Source organism: Pseudophryne corroboree, chromosome 1 (assembly GCF_028390025.1).
Source record: "Pseudophryne corroboree isolate aPseCor3 chromosome 1, aPseCor3.hap2, whole genome shotgun sequence".
NCBI classification, from domain to species: Eukaryota; Metazoa; Chordata; class Amphibia; order Anura; family Myobatrachidae; genus Pseudophryne; species Pseudophryne corroboree.
Window position 1 is genome coordinate 421,789,041 of NC_086444.1, and position 14,988 is coordinate 421,804,028.

Consider the following 14,988-nt stretch of genomic DNA (forward strand, 5'->3'; position numbering starts at 1 on the left):
CAGCTGTGAATGTGTACTCAGTGACTGTGCAAAAACATGCAAATGCACAGCCACCTGTATTTGTATTGAGACGCCCACCGGCGGCTTTGCCAGTCCCAGCAGCAGTGTACACACATGCAGTGTTGGACACAGATCAGTTGGTTATGGATCTTCTGTGTATCCCTGTGGATGCACAGCATGGCCACAGGAAGTAAGGCACTGGAGCCATTTTTAACTGCAAACAGGATTGCAAACGCAGGCTGAAACACGTCTCGAAAACGGTCCCGACACGCTTGTGTTTTTGCCTATATTCCCTGCTATCCCCAAATGGCCCCTGTCAGCCACTTTGCTAATAAATCTCCACTGTAACCGCCATACCAACACCATTGTGGCACATGTGCAGTGCAATGTAGATGCATATGAATTCACAGTGGCTAACTTTGGCACGTCCAGAAAACGGTTGAGACGTGCCTGCGTTTTTCTAGCCACTGTTACCTTCCCCAGACGTTGACTAGCTGTCACTCACTTTGTGAATAAATCCTGTGTGCAAAATCGCAATTCGGTCACTGCTGCAATGCGACTTAGGTGCATGCGCAATTGCAAAAACTCACTCCAACTCCACATCACTACCTACTGCTTCCGTGTCTGAATCAGTCCCATTGTCAGCAGGCTCTGCGGGCTGCTCTGTACAGTGGGTGAGATAAGGGAGGTAACACTACTATCTAGGGAGTGTGGGAAAATTATTAAAAATGTGTCGAGATTAGCTAAAGGCCTAATTCAGCATGGGCTGTAGTTGTGCAAAAAATCGCACAACTACAACCCTTACACTAGCATGCGGGAGGACGCCCAGCACAGGGCAAGTCCGCCCCGCAGCCCTTCCCCCTGCTAACATGCAAACGTATGTTAAGGGTAGTTCTCTGCTTACGCAGCCTTGTTTAAGATCACAGCGGCTGCGTGTTACGTCACGCAGCTGCTGCACAAACAGTCTGGAAATGCCTGTGTTGTCCGGACCGCGCACCCCCACCAAATGCTGCAACGCCGCCCAAAAAAATGTTGCATCAACACCACCTCACACCCCTCGAATGCCTCTACTGGTCAATCAGGCAGAGGCAATCGCATTTATGTGATGCCGTTGCATCTCACTGTGTGTGCATGCGCAGTGCAGCTTCTGTGCGCGCGCACACTACAGAAGGGCTTCAGCACACGAAACGCGTTCCATGCTGAATTAGGCCCAGTCCAAAGCAGATGAATGGCCAATGCACTTCTTCCCATTGGCGATAAAAAGAAACATGTAACTGTACACATGGGTACTTGGCAAGAGGCGGGGTCTGTTAGCCACACCCCCGGCCACGACTGTATCCCCGCCCTAGTATAAGGCGCATACTGTATCTACTGATAAACGTTGTCTTAAGGTGGGTACACACTAGCATGATTAGCTACGTCGGTCTTTCTCTTTCAATTTCAAACCAGGAGCCTCAGGCTCGGCGAGTCACGTGACCCTGCCACCGTCGATTCATTGGCTGTACTCGGACAGAACGCTGCTCTTTTGGGAATGTCTGCCAAAAACAAAGCTAGAGTTGGGACGCAAACTCTGTCTGGCCGGCTGCGCAATGCGAAGGTGTAAGGTAGAGGGTTATCAGGCATTGCGGAGCCACTAATCGTGCGGTCACCACGCCGACTGCGCAGCGCCAGCACTTCCAGGTGTGCTCTGTATCTGCATCCCATACACAATGGGATTGCACCTGGCTGTGTACGTACACAGAGATGCTGCTGCAATGTGGTGACAGGGTTATGTAACTACTACGTGCGCTCTTCCCACTACGTATCGCCAGAAGCGGCGGCGCAGAACGCTTATGTTTGTGTGGTACTGGTGCTGCTGCTCCTTCTATATGTGATCTTGTGAGACTCTCCCTGGCTGCAGTGTCCTTAGTGCACACATAGTGATCAGCCACACACACTACCCCCGGTCGCCAGCCATGGCACACCACCCCCTGCCGGGCACAGCAGCCTCACAGCAGCCGCCGGACCTCTACAGAGACACGTGGGTCAGATACCTGGGTAAGTGGCCGTGGAGCTGCTGCCCCCTCTCACGCTGCTTCCCTAGCTACTCACCCGCTGCTGCTGGGGTGTCCGGGTGACCCAGACGCTGCACTGTCACCAGTGACCTTCAGGGTAAAACGAAAGTGCACAACTGTAAGTTGTGTAGAGGGTTCTCCTAAATGTGCAGTTCTGACATAACTGTGTGGTTTGTGCCCATGTGGGTAATGCATACTTGCCTACTTTTCAAAACTAGTTTCAGGGAGATTATAGGTTCGCGCAGAATGAGGGAGCGTGTAATGCTCTGCCCAAAGGGCATGTGTTATATATATATATATATATATATATATATATATATATATATATATACACACACCCACAATTGGATCCCTCTCAGTATCAATGTGGAAAGAAGCCCATAGGCTTCTATAAGGTAACGCCAACAATAGCTGGCATTACCCTCCGCACTGAGCCCCCGGCTGGGCTTAGAACATATGGAAATGCGGTAAAAACCCAGGAAGCAGGGGTTTTACCACATTTTCCCATTAGTACATACCACCCGGAGAAATAGACAGTGGGAATTGAAGTGGGAAAAGAGAGAGAGACATGGAGGGGATACGGTCAAGATCCTGCCGGACGGAATCCCGGCAGTCGGAATACCGACACCCTGACTGGCACAATCCCGACATATTCTCCCACCTATAGAGGGAGAATAAATTAGTGTGCTAAGCGTACCGAGGCACCGTGCCCGCAGTGTGGTGAGCGCAGCGAGCCCGCAAGGGGCTGCGTTGCGCTCCCCCCGTCGGGATTGTGCCGGTCAAAATCCCGGTGTCGGTATTCTGACCGCCGGGATTCTGTCCGGCGGTATCACGTACTGATCCCACATGGAGGAGAAAAGATGTGTGAGGGAGAGTGAAGGGGGATCCGGTCTGAAGATCGACAGTGTCTAGGTCGACAATGTTTAGGTCGACCACTATAGGTCGACAGTCACTAGGTCGACATGGATGGAAGGTCGACAGGGTTTCTAGGTCGACATGTGCTAGGTCGACAGGTCTAAAGGTCGACATGAGTTTTTCACATTTTTTTTTCCATACGTAACGATCCACGTGGACTACGATTGGAACGGTAAAGTGTGCCGAGCGAAGCGGTAGCGGAGGGGACGCGGTGCACTAATTTGGGATCCCGGTCACTTTACGAAGAAAACGACACCAAAAAAAATTAAAAAAATCCTCATGTCGACCTAGCACATGTCGACCTAGAAACCCTGTCGACCTTCCATCCATGTTGACCTAGTGACTGTCGACCTATAGTGGTCGACCTAAACATTGTCGACCTAGATACTGTCGATAAAACGAACCACACCCGAGTGAAGGATGTGGGGGAGAGATTGTGAGAGGTGGGGGAGATTAAGCAAGACAGGGAGAAAGATGTATGGGGAATGTAGGGGGATAAAGAGAGTGTCTGAGGGGAGCAAAGTAAAAAAACAAAACCTGTAAAAGCTAGTGACCCTTCAAATGATGGGTCCAACCAAAATACAGTGTGTGCTGTATGTCCTCAATGTCACCCTCTACTGTGAACAAAATAATCCCCATTTTAGTGCGTTTTGATTATCAAATTAACAGTGCCCCAGAGGATCACACTTAGGGGCCCTACACATTTGACGATGCGCCGCCGAGGTGCCCGACGGCCGAAACGGCCGACGAGCGACCCGGCGGCGGGGGGGCAGTGACGGGGGGAGTGAAGTTTCTTCACTCCCCCCATCACGCGGCTGCATTGAAGTGCAGGCAAATATGGACGAGATCGTCCATATTGGCCTGCATGCACAGCCGACGGGAGACCAGCGATGAACGAGCGCGGGGCCGCGCATCGTTCATCGCTGGAATCTCCACACTGAAAGATATGAACGAGTTCTCGTTCATTTATGAACGAGATCGTTCATATCTTTCAGAAAATCGGCCAGTGTGTAGGGCCTATTACAGTACCAGAATGATTTATCCTGCAGCTGTGGCTCAGGCTCCCTCAGCCACAGGTCCACAGCGTTATCTTCAGAGGAGGAGGAGCAGCTCGGGTCCCGCAGTCAGGAAGTTAGGGGCTGGGCGGCTGTGGCCATACAGGCTGCACAGCCCAATTAACAGCGATCTCAGGCTCTCACCTCCGCTGCCGCTTAAATATGCAGCCGTACAGGCACATCTCGGCTTCTGAGAGCAGTGCCCTAAGTGCAGCCGTGCCTGCTGAGTGGAGGGGGTGCCGCGGGCCGCGATCAGCACATGTGTTTGAACTTAGCTGGCAGCGCCTTCAGATGTCATCAGCGTGGTGGATATGTCCTCACATAGCGTGTGCGGCAGAGACAGGCATAGCCAGGGCCTGGCCTGCCCTGTGATTGCAGGAGACAGGAGGGAAATTGTCCGTGACAGCATTAGTTAGGGTGGCGGGGGGCGTGGTCTAGTATGACACTAGCCTCCACTGCCTCAGGCTGCCTATGTACAGTGCGCACTGCTGGATGTCCGGCATCCTGGACTCCGCATTCTGCAGTTTTTTAGAGTCACGGTCAAAAAACCGGGAGGACAGGCAGGGTTTGCGGGGCAGCGGGAGGCTCAATGAAAAAACGGGAGCCTCCCTCTAAATGCGGGAGGGTAGGTAAGCCTGGGGTAATGCCCTGTCTCGGGCAGCCTGGCAGGGGCACACATTGCTGAGACAATGTGCTAACAAGTGCAGAAGTTTTCTCAGGGGTTTAGGTTGGGAGCATATTGAATTGTCTACAAGTTATGCTGTGACAGAAACATGGCAAATCTATTCATCATGTCTTTAGTTTTGTACACGAGTATACACTAGCTACATGTCTAATGTGTGTACATAGGTATATCCGGTGATAATGACCTCTATATACTGTAGGTAACAAATTATATGTGGTGAAAAAACTGGTTAATATCTGAATATTGGCAATGGCAAATGCACCTGCTGGCAATGGGTGTCAGGGTACCACATCGGCGAGCTTGCACCAGGCTTCTGTGCCAATATTCAGGAAAAGCATCAAATGTCATTGTCTCCTAATATATTGTATCAGTACCGCCAAATGTGATAGCATGTGTGCTGAGCGATCTAGCACAGACCGCTCAGCACACATCTCTCCCCCGCACGCTCATTTCACCCACTGGTGAAATGAGCAATGTGCTAGCTTGTACCTGCATGCAGGTACAATCTAGTACCGGCGATAGCGCCGCGCAGAGCCGCACATCGCTATCTCTGTGGGGGATACACACGGATAAATCCTTGTTTAAATTCTAAGCAATCTGACTAGATTTCTTAGAAGTTAAGCATGGATCTCTCTTTGTACATGCCTCCCAGCGTTAGCGATGTGCGGCCCGGTGCTTTGCTATCGACGATGCTAGATTGGCCTGCATGCAGGCACAATCTAGCACATTGCTAATTTCACCCGCTGGGTGAAATGAGCGACCCGGTCCGCCCCCTCGCTCAGCACACATCACGCTGTGCTGAGCGGGGGGAGAGATGTGTGCTGAGCGATCTGTGATAGATTGCTCAGCACACATCTCTGCCTGTGTGTACTGGCCTATCCGTGCTTAACTTCTAAGCAATCTAGTCAGATTGCTTAGAATTTTAGCACGGATCTCTCCGTGGGTGTAGTACGGGTGACCGGCGGTCTCCTGACCGCCGGTCACCTTACCGACGCCGGGATCCCGACAGCATACCGACGCCGGGATCCCGGCGGGGAGGGGCGAGTGCAGCAAGCCCCTTGCAGGCTCGCTGCGCTCGCCACGCTGCGGGCTCGGTGGCGACCTGCGGTCGCCACGGGTTCTATTCCCACTCTATGGGTGTCGTGGACACCCACGAGTGGAAATAGTCCCTGTTGGTCGGCATGCCGACCATCGGGATAGTGAGCCGTCGGGCTCACGGAGGAGGTCATGTGACTGTCGGTCAGCCGACCGGCGGTCACATGACTACCATCCCTCTCCGTGTGTACCCCCTGTTACACATGAGGGAGATGTGGGGGGAGATGTTGCTGAGCGATCTAGCACAGACCGCTCAGCACAGCGCAATGTGTGCTGAGCGAGGTGGGGGGGGGTCCGCTCATTTCACCCAGCGGTCAAATGAGCGATGTGCTAGAATGCAGGCTAATCCAGCACCAGCAATAGCAACGTGCGGGGTCACGCATCACAATCGCTGTGGGGCATACACACTGAGAGATCCGTGCTTAAATTCTAAGCAATCTAGTCAGATTGCTTAGAATTTAATCACTGATCTCTCAGTACCCCCTGTCTTCCTACTGATAGCAGATTCATCTCCTTTCTATACCACAATATTTTGACCCCTATAACCTTTATTCATAGATTGCCATTTCACACTACAGTATCTGTACTTACTTTTCATTGTTTCTCTGACGTCCTAAGTGGATGCTGGGACTCCGTAAGGACCATGGGGATTAGCGGCTCCGCAGGAGACTGGGCACAACTAAAGAAAGCTTTAGGACTACCTGGTGTGCACTGGCTCCTCCCACTAAGACCCTCCTCCAGACCTCAGTTAGATTCTTGTGCCCGGCTGAGCTGGATGCACACTAGGGGCTCTCCTGAGCTCCTAGAAAGAAAGTATATTTTAGGTTTTTTATTTTACAGTGAGATCTGCTGGCAACAGACTCACTGCAGCGAGGGACTAAGGGGAGAAGAAGCGAACCTACATAACTGGTGGTAGCTTGGGCTTCTTAGGCTACTGGACACCATTAGTTCCAGAGGGATCGACCGCATGGAACCGGCCATTGATGTTCGGTCCCGGAGCCGCGCCGCCGGCCCCCTTACAGAGCCAGAAGCAAGAAGTGTTCCGGAAAATCGGCGGCAGAAGACTTCAGTCTTCACCAAGGTAGCGCACAGCACTGCAGCTGTGCGCCATTGCTCCTCATGCACACCTCACACTCCGGTCACTGATGGGCGCAGGGCGCTGGGGGGGGGGGCGCCCTGAGCAGCAATATAAACACCTTGCCTGGCAAAATCATCACAATATATAGCCCCAGAGGCTATATATGTGATAAATACCCCTGCCAGAATCCATAAAAAAGCGGGAGAAAAGTCTGCGAAAAAGGGGCGGAGCTATCTCCCTCAGCACACTGGCGCCATTTTCTCTTCACAGTGCAGCTGGAAGACAGCTCCCCAGGCTCTCCCCTGTAGTTTTTAGGCTCAAAGGGTTAAAAAGAGAGGGGGGGCACTAAATTTAGGCGCAATATTGTTTATACAAGCAGCTATTGGGGGAAAAATCACTCAGTTATAGTGTTAATCCCTGCATTATATAGCGCTCTGGTGTGTGCTGGCATACTCTCTCTCTGTCTCCCCAAAGGACTTTGTGGGGTCCTGTCCTCAGTCAGAGCATTCCCTGTGTGTGTGCTGTGTGTCGGTACGGCTGTGTCGACATGTGGGATGAGGAAGGTTACGTGGAGGTGGAGCAGAGGCTCGATAAATGGGATGTCGCCCCCTGTGGGGCCGACACCAGAGTGGATGGATAGGTGGAAGGTATTAACCGACAATGTCAACTGCTTACATAGAAGGCTGGATGATGTAAAACAGCTGTGGGACAGCCGGCTTCTCAGCCCGCGCCTGCCCAGGCGTCTCAAAGGCCATCAGGGGCTCAAAAAAGCGCCCGTTACCTCAGATGGCAGACACAGATGTCGACACGGAGTCTGACTCCAGTGTCGACGAGGTTGAGACATATACACAATCCACTAGGAACATCCGTTACATGATCTCGGCAATGAAAAATGTGTTACGCATTTCTGACATGAACCCAAGTACCACATAAAAGGGGTTTTATTTCTCGGGAGAAAAAGCAGCCAGTGTTTTGTTCCCCCATCAGATGAATGAATGAAGTGTGTAAAGTAGCGTGGGTTCCCCCGATAAGAAACTGGTAATTTCTAAAAAGTTACTGATGGCGTACCCTTTTCCGCCAGAGGATAGGTCACGTTGGGAGATATCCCTTAGGGTGGATAAGGCGCTCACACGTTTGTCAAAAAAGGTGGCACTGCCGTCTTAGGATACGGCCACCTTGAAGGAGCCTGCTGATAAAAAGCAGGAGGCTATCCTGAAGTCTGTATATACACACTCAGGTTATATACTGAGACCTGCAATTGCCTCAGCATAAATAGTGCTGCTGCAGCGTGGTCTGATACCCAGTCAGATAATATTAATACTCTAAGACAGGGATAATAGTTTGCTAACATAGAGCATATTAAAGACGTCTTAGATATAAAGGATGCACAGAGGGATATTTGCCGGCTGGCATCCAGAATTAATGCAATGTCCATTCTGCCAGGAGGGTATTAGAAACCCGGCAGTGGACAGGTGATGCTGCCTATAAAAGGCACATGGAGATTCTGCCTTATAAGGGTGAGGAATTGTTTGGGGATGGTCTCTGGGACCTCGTATCCACAGCAACAGCTGGGAAGAAAATTTTTACCTCAGGTTTCCTCACAGCCTAAGAAAGCACTGTATTTTCAGGTACAGTCCTTTCGGCTTCAGAAAAGCAAGCGGGTCAAAGGCGCTTCCTTTCTGCACAGAGACAAGGGAAGAAGGAAAAAGCTGCACCAGCAGCCAGTACCCAGGATCAAAAATCTTCCCCCGCTCCCTCTGAGTCCACCGCATGACGTTGGGGCTCCACAGGTGGAGACAGGTGCGGTAGGGGCGCGTCTCGGGAACTTCAGGGACCAGTGGGCTTGCCCACAGGTGGATCCCTAGGTTCTGCAAATAGTATCACAGGGATACAGGCTGGAGTTCGAGGCGACTCCCCCTCGCCGTTACCTCACATCAGCCTTGCCTGCTGCCCTCCGAAAAAGGTAGTACTGGCGGCAATTCACAAGCTGTACTTCCAGCAGGTGAAATCAAGGTACCCCTCCTTCAACAAGGCCAGGGTTACTATTCCAAAATGTTGTGGTACCGAAACCAGACGGTTCGGTGAGACCCATTCTAAAATTGAAAGCCTTGAACACTTATATACGAAGGTTCAAGTTCATAATGGAATCGCTCAGGGCGATTATTGCAAGCCTGGAGAATTTCATGGTATCACTGGACATCAAGGATGCTTACCTGCATGTCCCTATTTACCCTCTTCACCAGGAGTACCTCAAAATTGTGGTACAGGATTGTCATTACCAATTCCAGACGTTGCCGTTGGTCTGTCTCGGCACCGAGGTATTTACCAAGGTAATGGACGAAATAATTATCCCGTACTTGGACGATCTCCTTATAAAGGCGAGGTCCAGGGAGCAGTTGTTCGTCGGAGTAGCACTATCTCGGGAAGTGCTACAACAGCACGGCTGGATTCTGAATATTCCAAAGTCGCAGCTGGTTCCTACGACGCGTCTACTGTTCCTGGGTATGGTTCTGGACACAGAACAGGATAAAAAGGGTTTCTCCCGGAGGAGAAGTCCAAGGAGTTGTCGTCTCTAGACAGAGACCTCCTAATACGTATACAGGTGTCGGTGCATCAATGCACGCGAGCCCTGGGAAGGATGGTAGCTTCTAACGAAGAAATTCCATTCGCCAGGTCCCATGCAAGGATTTTCCAGTGGGATCTGTTGGACAAGTGATCCGGGTCGCATCTTCAGATGCATCGGCGGATAACCCTGTCTCCAAGGGCCAGGGTGTCGCTGTTGTGGTGGCTGCAGAGTGCTCATCTTCTAGGGGGCCGCAGATTCGGCATACAGGACTGGGTCCTGGTGACCACGGATGCCAGCCTTCGAGGCTGGGGGGCAGTCACACAGGGAAGAAACTTCCAAGGCTATGGAAAAGTCAGCAGACTTCCCTACACATAAATATTCTGGAACTAAGGGCCATTTACAATGCCCTAAGTCAGGCTAGACCCCTGCTTCAACACCGGCCGGTGCTGATCCAGTCAGACAACATCACGGCGGTCGCTCATGTAAACCGACAGAGCGGCACAAGAAGCAGGATGGCGATGGCAGAAGCCACAAGGATTCTCCGATGGGCGGAAAATCATGTGTTAGCACTGTCAGCAGTGTTCATTCCCGGAGTGGACAACTGAGAAGCAGACTTTCTCAGAAGACCCGACCTCCACCCGGGAGAGTGGGGACTTCATCCAGAAGTTTTCCAAATGATTGTACACCGTTGGGAAAGGCCACAAGTGGACATGATGGCGTCCCGCCTCAACAAAAAGCTACAAAGATATTGCGCCAGGTCAAGGGACCCTCAGGCGATAGCTGTGGACGCTCTGGTAACACCGTGGGTGTACCAGTCGGTGTATGTGTTCCCTTTTCTGCCTCTCTTACCCAGGGTAATGAGAATAATAAGAAGGAGAGGAGTAAGAACTATACTCATTGTTCCGGGTTGGCCAAGAAGAGTTTGGTAACCAGAACTCCAAGAAATGATCTCAGAGGACCCATGGCCTCTGCCGCTCAGACAGGACCTGCTGCACCAGGGGGCCTGTCTGTTCCAAGACGTACCGCGGCTGCGTTTGACGGCATGGCGGTTGAACGCCATATCCTGAAGGAAAAGGGCATTCCGGAGGAAGTTATCCCTACGCTATTTAAAGCTAGGAAAGAAGTGAACGCAAACCATTATCACCGCATATGGTGGAAATATGTTGCGTGCTGTGAGGCCAGGAAGGCCCCAAAGGAGAAATTTCAGCTAGGTCGATTTCTGCACTTCCTACAGTCAGAGGTGACTATGGGCCTAAAATTGGGTTCCATGAAGGTCCAGATTTCGGCTCTATCGATTTTCTTCCAAAATAGAACTGGCTTCACTGCCTGAAGTTCGGACTTTTGTTAAGGGAGTGCTGCATAGTCAGCCCCCGTTTGTGCCTCAAGTGGCACCGTGGGATCTCAACGTGGTGTTGGATTTCCTGAAGTCGCATTGGGTTGAGCCACTTAAATCTGTGGAGCTACAATACCTCACGTGGAAAGTGGTCATGCTGTTGGCCGTGGCGTCGGCCAGGCGTGTATCAGAATTGGCGGCTTTGTCATACAAAAGCCCTTATCTGTATTTTATATGGATAAGGCGGAATTGAGGACTCGTTCCCAATTCCTTCCTAAGGTGGTATCAGTTTTTCATGTGAACCAACCTATTGTGGTGCCTGCGGCTACTTGGGACTTGGAGGATTCCAAGTTACTGGACGTAGTCAGGGCCCTGAAAAGTATATGTTTCCAGGACGGCTGGAGTCAGGAAAACTGACTCGCTATTTATCCTGTATGCACCCAACAAGCTGGGTGCTCCTGCTTCTAAGCAGACTGTTGCTCGCTGGATCTGTAGCATGATTCAACTTGCACATGCTGCGGCTGGACTGCCGCACCCTAAATCTGTAAAAGCCCATTCCACGAGGAAAGTGGGCTCTTCTTGGGCGGCTGCCCGAGGGGTCTTGGCTTTACATCTTTGCCGAGCTGTTACTTGGTCGGGTTCAAACATTTTTACAACAGTCTACAGGTTTGATACCCTGGCTAAGGAGGACCTAGAGTTTGCTCATTCGGTGCTGCAGAGTCATCCGCACTCTCCCGCCCCTTTGGGAGCTTTGGTATAATCCCCATGGTCCTTACGGAGTCCCAGCATCCACTTAGGACGTCAGAGAAAATAAGATTTTACTCACCGGTAAATCTATTTCTCGTAGTCCGTAGTGGATGCTGGGCGCCCATCCCAAGTGCGGATTGTCTGCAATACTTGTTTATAGTTATTGCCTAACTAAAGGGTTATTGTTGAGCCATCTGTTGAGAGGCTCAGTTATATTTCATACTGTTAACTGGGTATAGTATCACGAGTTATACTGTGTGATTGGTGTGGCTGGTATGAGTCTTACCCGGGATTCAAAATCCTTCCTATTTGTGTCAGCTCTTCCGGGCACAGTATCCTAACTGAGGTCTGGAGGAGGGTCTTAGTGGGAGGAGCCAGTGCACACCAGGTAGTCCTAAAGCTCTCTTTAGTTGTGCCCAGTCTCCTGCGGAGCCGCTAATCCCCATGGTCCTTACGGAGTCCCAGCATCCACTACGGACTACGAGAAATAGATTTACCGGTGAGTAAAATCTTATTTTTCCTCTTCTGTGAAATGCAGAATAAAATATATGTATATATATATTTGGGGCAGATTGGGATGGAAAACTAGCCCAGGAAACTTCAGAATGCAGCACTAATGGGGGAGGGATCCCTCCTTATAGGGACTGATTCTGAGTTGGACGCAGTTGCGGCTCACCTTGTTTCTTTTGCTACAGTTACGACCACTGTCAAGATCTACAGTCGCTGCAATCATACTTTGTGCATCCTTTAATGCTACCATTGAATCTTTCACCAGCCCTATGTTCGGTGGAGATTATCCAATCATGGCCTCCAATGTGAGCAATTCAGTGTCTCTATATGCAACCACTTTCAGCAACACGCCTGTACTACATTACATCTGCGTCTGATTTGCTAACCCCCTGTAACTGCCTAGGAAAGCCCAACACATTTCTGACAGCTCTGTACGAGCACGACCAGTAGACTAAAATATACATACTTATTATGAAGAATAACCACTATTTAAGTGAAACCGACATATCTAAAAGTAAGTAATAGGGGTACGAGCAAAAATTAGTGTTGTTTTCATTACTTAGGGTGACCATATTATCCCTTTTACCTGGGACGCTCATGGATTACACAGGTTCTGTGGCTGATTAAAACCAGCTGAAATGTAGGCTTGAAGTCAGCCAGCCACAGAACCTGTGTAATTCATGGGCGTCCCAGGTAAAAGGGATAATATGGTCACTCTACATTACTGTAATTGCCATAATGGGCCTGATTCAGAGTAGCACGCAAACCCAATCCCATACGCAATAACAGTGGATCCGGCGTCTCATCTCCTGCAGCTATGCTACTTGTCATAGAGGTACGCAGCCCGATAATCGACTAATCCGTGAGCGATGCTGCATGTTTTTATGCAGCCACTGAGATTTAAAAGACCGCGGTGGGCGCCTCAACACATTACCAGACGTTGACAGCATTAACATATTTTCTCTAACGTCCTAGTGGATGCTGGGGACTCCGTAAGGACCATGGGGAATTGACGGGCTCCGCAGGAGACTGGGCACTCTAAGAAAGATTTAGTACTACTGGTGTGCACTGGCTCCTCCCTCTATGCCCCTCCTCCAGACCTCAGTTAGAATCTGTGCCCGGAAGGAGCTGGGTGCATTTTAGTGAGCTCTCCTGAGCTTGCTAATAAGAAAGTATTTTAGTTAGGTTTTTTATTTTCAGAGAGCTTCTGCTGGCAACAGACTCTCTGCTACGTGGGACTGAGGGGAGAGAAGCAAAACTACTAACTGCGGCTAGGTTGCGCTTCTTAGGCTACTGGACACCATTAGCTCCAGAGGGATCGAACACAGGAACTTAACCTTGGTCGTCCTTTCCCGGAGCTGCGCCGCCGTCCCTCTCGCAGAGCCAGAAGACAAAAGCCGGCGGGTTGAAGCAAGAAGACGTCAAAATCGGCGGCAGAAGACTCCTGTCTTCATATGAGGTAGCGCACAGCACTGCAGCTGTGCGCCATTGCTCCCACACTAACCCACACACTCCGGTCACTGTAGGGTGCAGGGGGGGCGCCCTGGGCAGCAATTGAGTACCTCCTGGCAAAAAAGCAGCATATATACAGCTGGGCACTGGAATATGCATGAGCCCCCGCCATTATTTTTACACAAAATCGCGGGACAGAAGCCCGCCGCTGAGGGGGCGGGGCCTTCTTCCTCAGCACTCACCAGCGCCATTTTCTCTCCACAGCTCAGCTGAGAGGAAGCTCCCCAGGCTCTCCCCTGCAGAAGCACGATAGAGAGGGTAAAAAAGAGAGGGGGGGCACATAAATTTGGCGTAAAAACAATATATACAGCAGCTACTGAGTTAACACTAAGTTACTGTGTGATTCCTGGGTCATATAGCGCTGGGGTGTGTGCTGGCATTCTCTCTGTCTCTCCAAAAGGCCTTGTGGGGGAACTGTCTTCAAATAGAGCATCCCCTGTGTGTGTGGTGTGTCGGTACGTGTGTGTATTCCTTTGAAAAAGTCACGTGATTCGTGACGAAACACGTTAGGCTCCTCCCCCTATACTCTGATCACCGACTACTGAACTTTATCCATTGGCATCGCTTATTCACGGGGACGCCTCCCGTTACTCCACAGAAGATCCACTTCATTTATAAGAGGCTGCTCCGGCCAACGCTACCACCTTGCACTTTATTTCATATTTCCAGTGGCTGCTCTCTCCCCGTTGAAACCTCTGCAACAAACGGCGGCTTCGGTCAGCGCCATTATACGGCGCGTACAGCCAGCAGAGGTTTCTCCTTGCAATTAAGGACGGCTACGGCCAGCGCTATCATACGGCGCCCACAGCTATCAGAGGACTCTCCGTATAAGTAACCCACTTACGGCGTCCCTGGCCACAGCTACTGCACGGCGCATTCAATCAATAGCAGCAGCTCTGACTACAAATATCGGTCATCTCATCTAAGTGGGCATCAAAGGACTTCCCCTAGCCCTCGGGAGATCACATAAAGACCCTGGTCAAACCATCTTAAAGACGCCGGTAAATATACAGCAGCCTCTGTTAGAGCAATTCAGCTCACTCCTTCTCCCTGTTTAATTAATCAGTGGGCTTTAGTGGACTTCACCGAGGACGCTCGGTGTTTATAGCCCCAGGACAGATAATTATATATTATCAATAATTGACATCTATTTACTGTCGGGACTTCTATGTTTCCACCAGCTAGAGTGTGCATGTTGCCTCTGCACCTGTAGCAAGATCTGCCACTAAGTTAAACTTTTTAAGCGATACAATCTTAATAAGCATGTAAGAATAAGGATACATTTTTTAAACAGTGTTACAAATCTATATCTACACTGAGCTAATATTCTATACATTGCTTTAATTATTTCAATTGTGGATACCGTTCATTAGATATATTTACGGTTTTTCAGAGTATATACAAATGTACAAGTCTTTTATATATTGTGTAATAGTCT

General features: G+C 50.4%; 1 protein-coding gene across 1 annotated transcript in view; it reads left to right on the forward strand.

Annotated features, from left to right (window-relative positions):
* The first annotated feature begins 1,649 nt into the window (after positions 1 to 1,649).
* MTFP1 (mitochondrial fission process 1) overlaps positions 1,650 to 14,988 on the forward strand; it is a 131,288-nt gene continuing 117,949 nt past the window's right edge. The window contains exon 1 of the mRNA XM_063913388.1: positions 1,650 to 2,037. Within this exon, the coding sequence (XP_063769458.1) occupies positions 1,956 to 2,037 (82 nt within the window). The 5' untranslated portion in view covers positions 1,650 to 1,955. The remainder of the gene's footprint in view (positions 2,038 to 14,988) is intronic.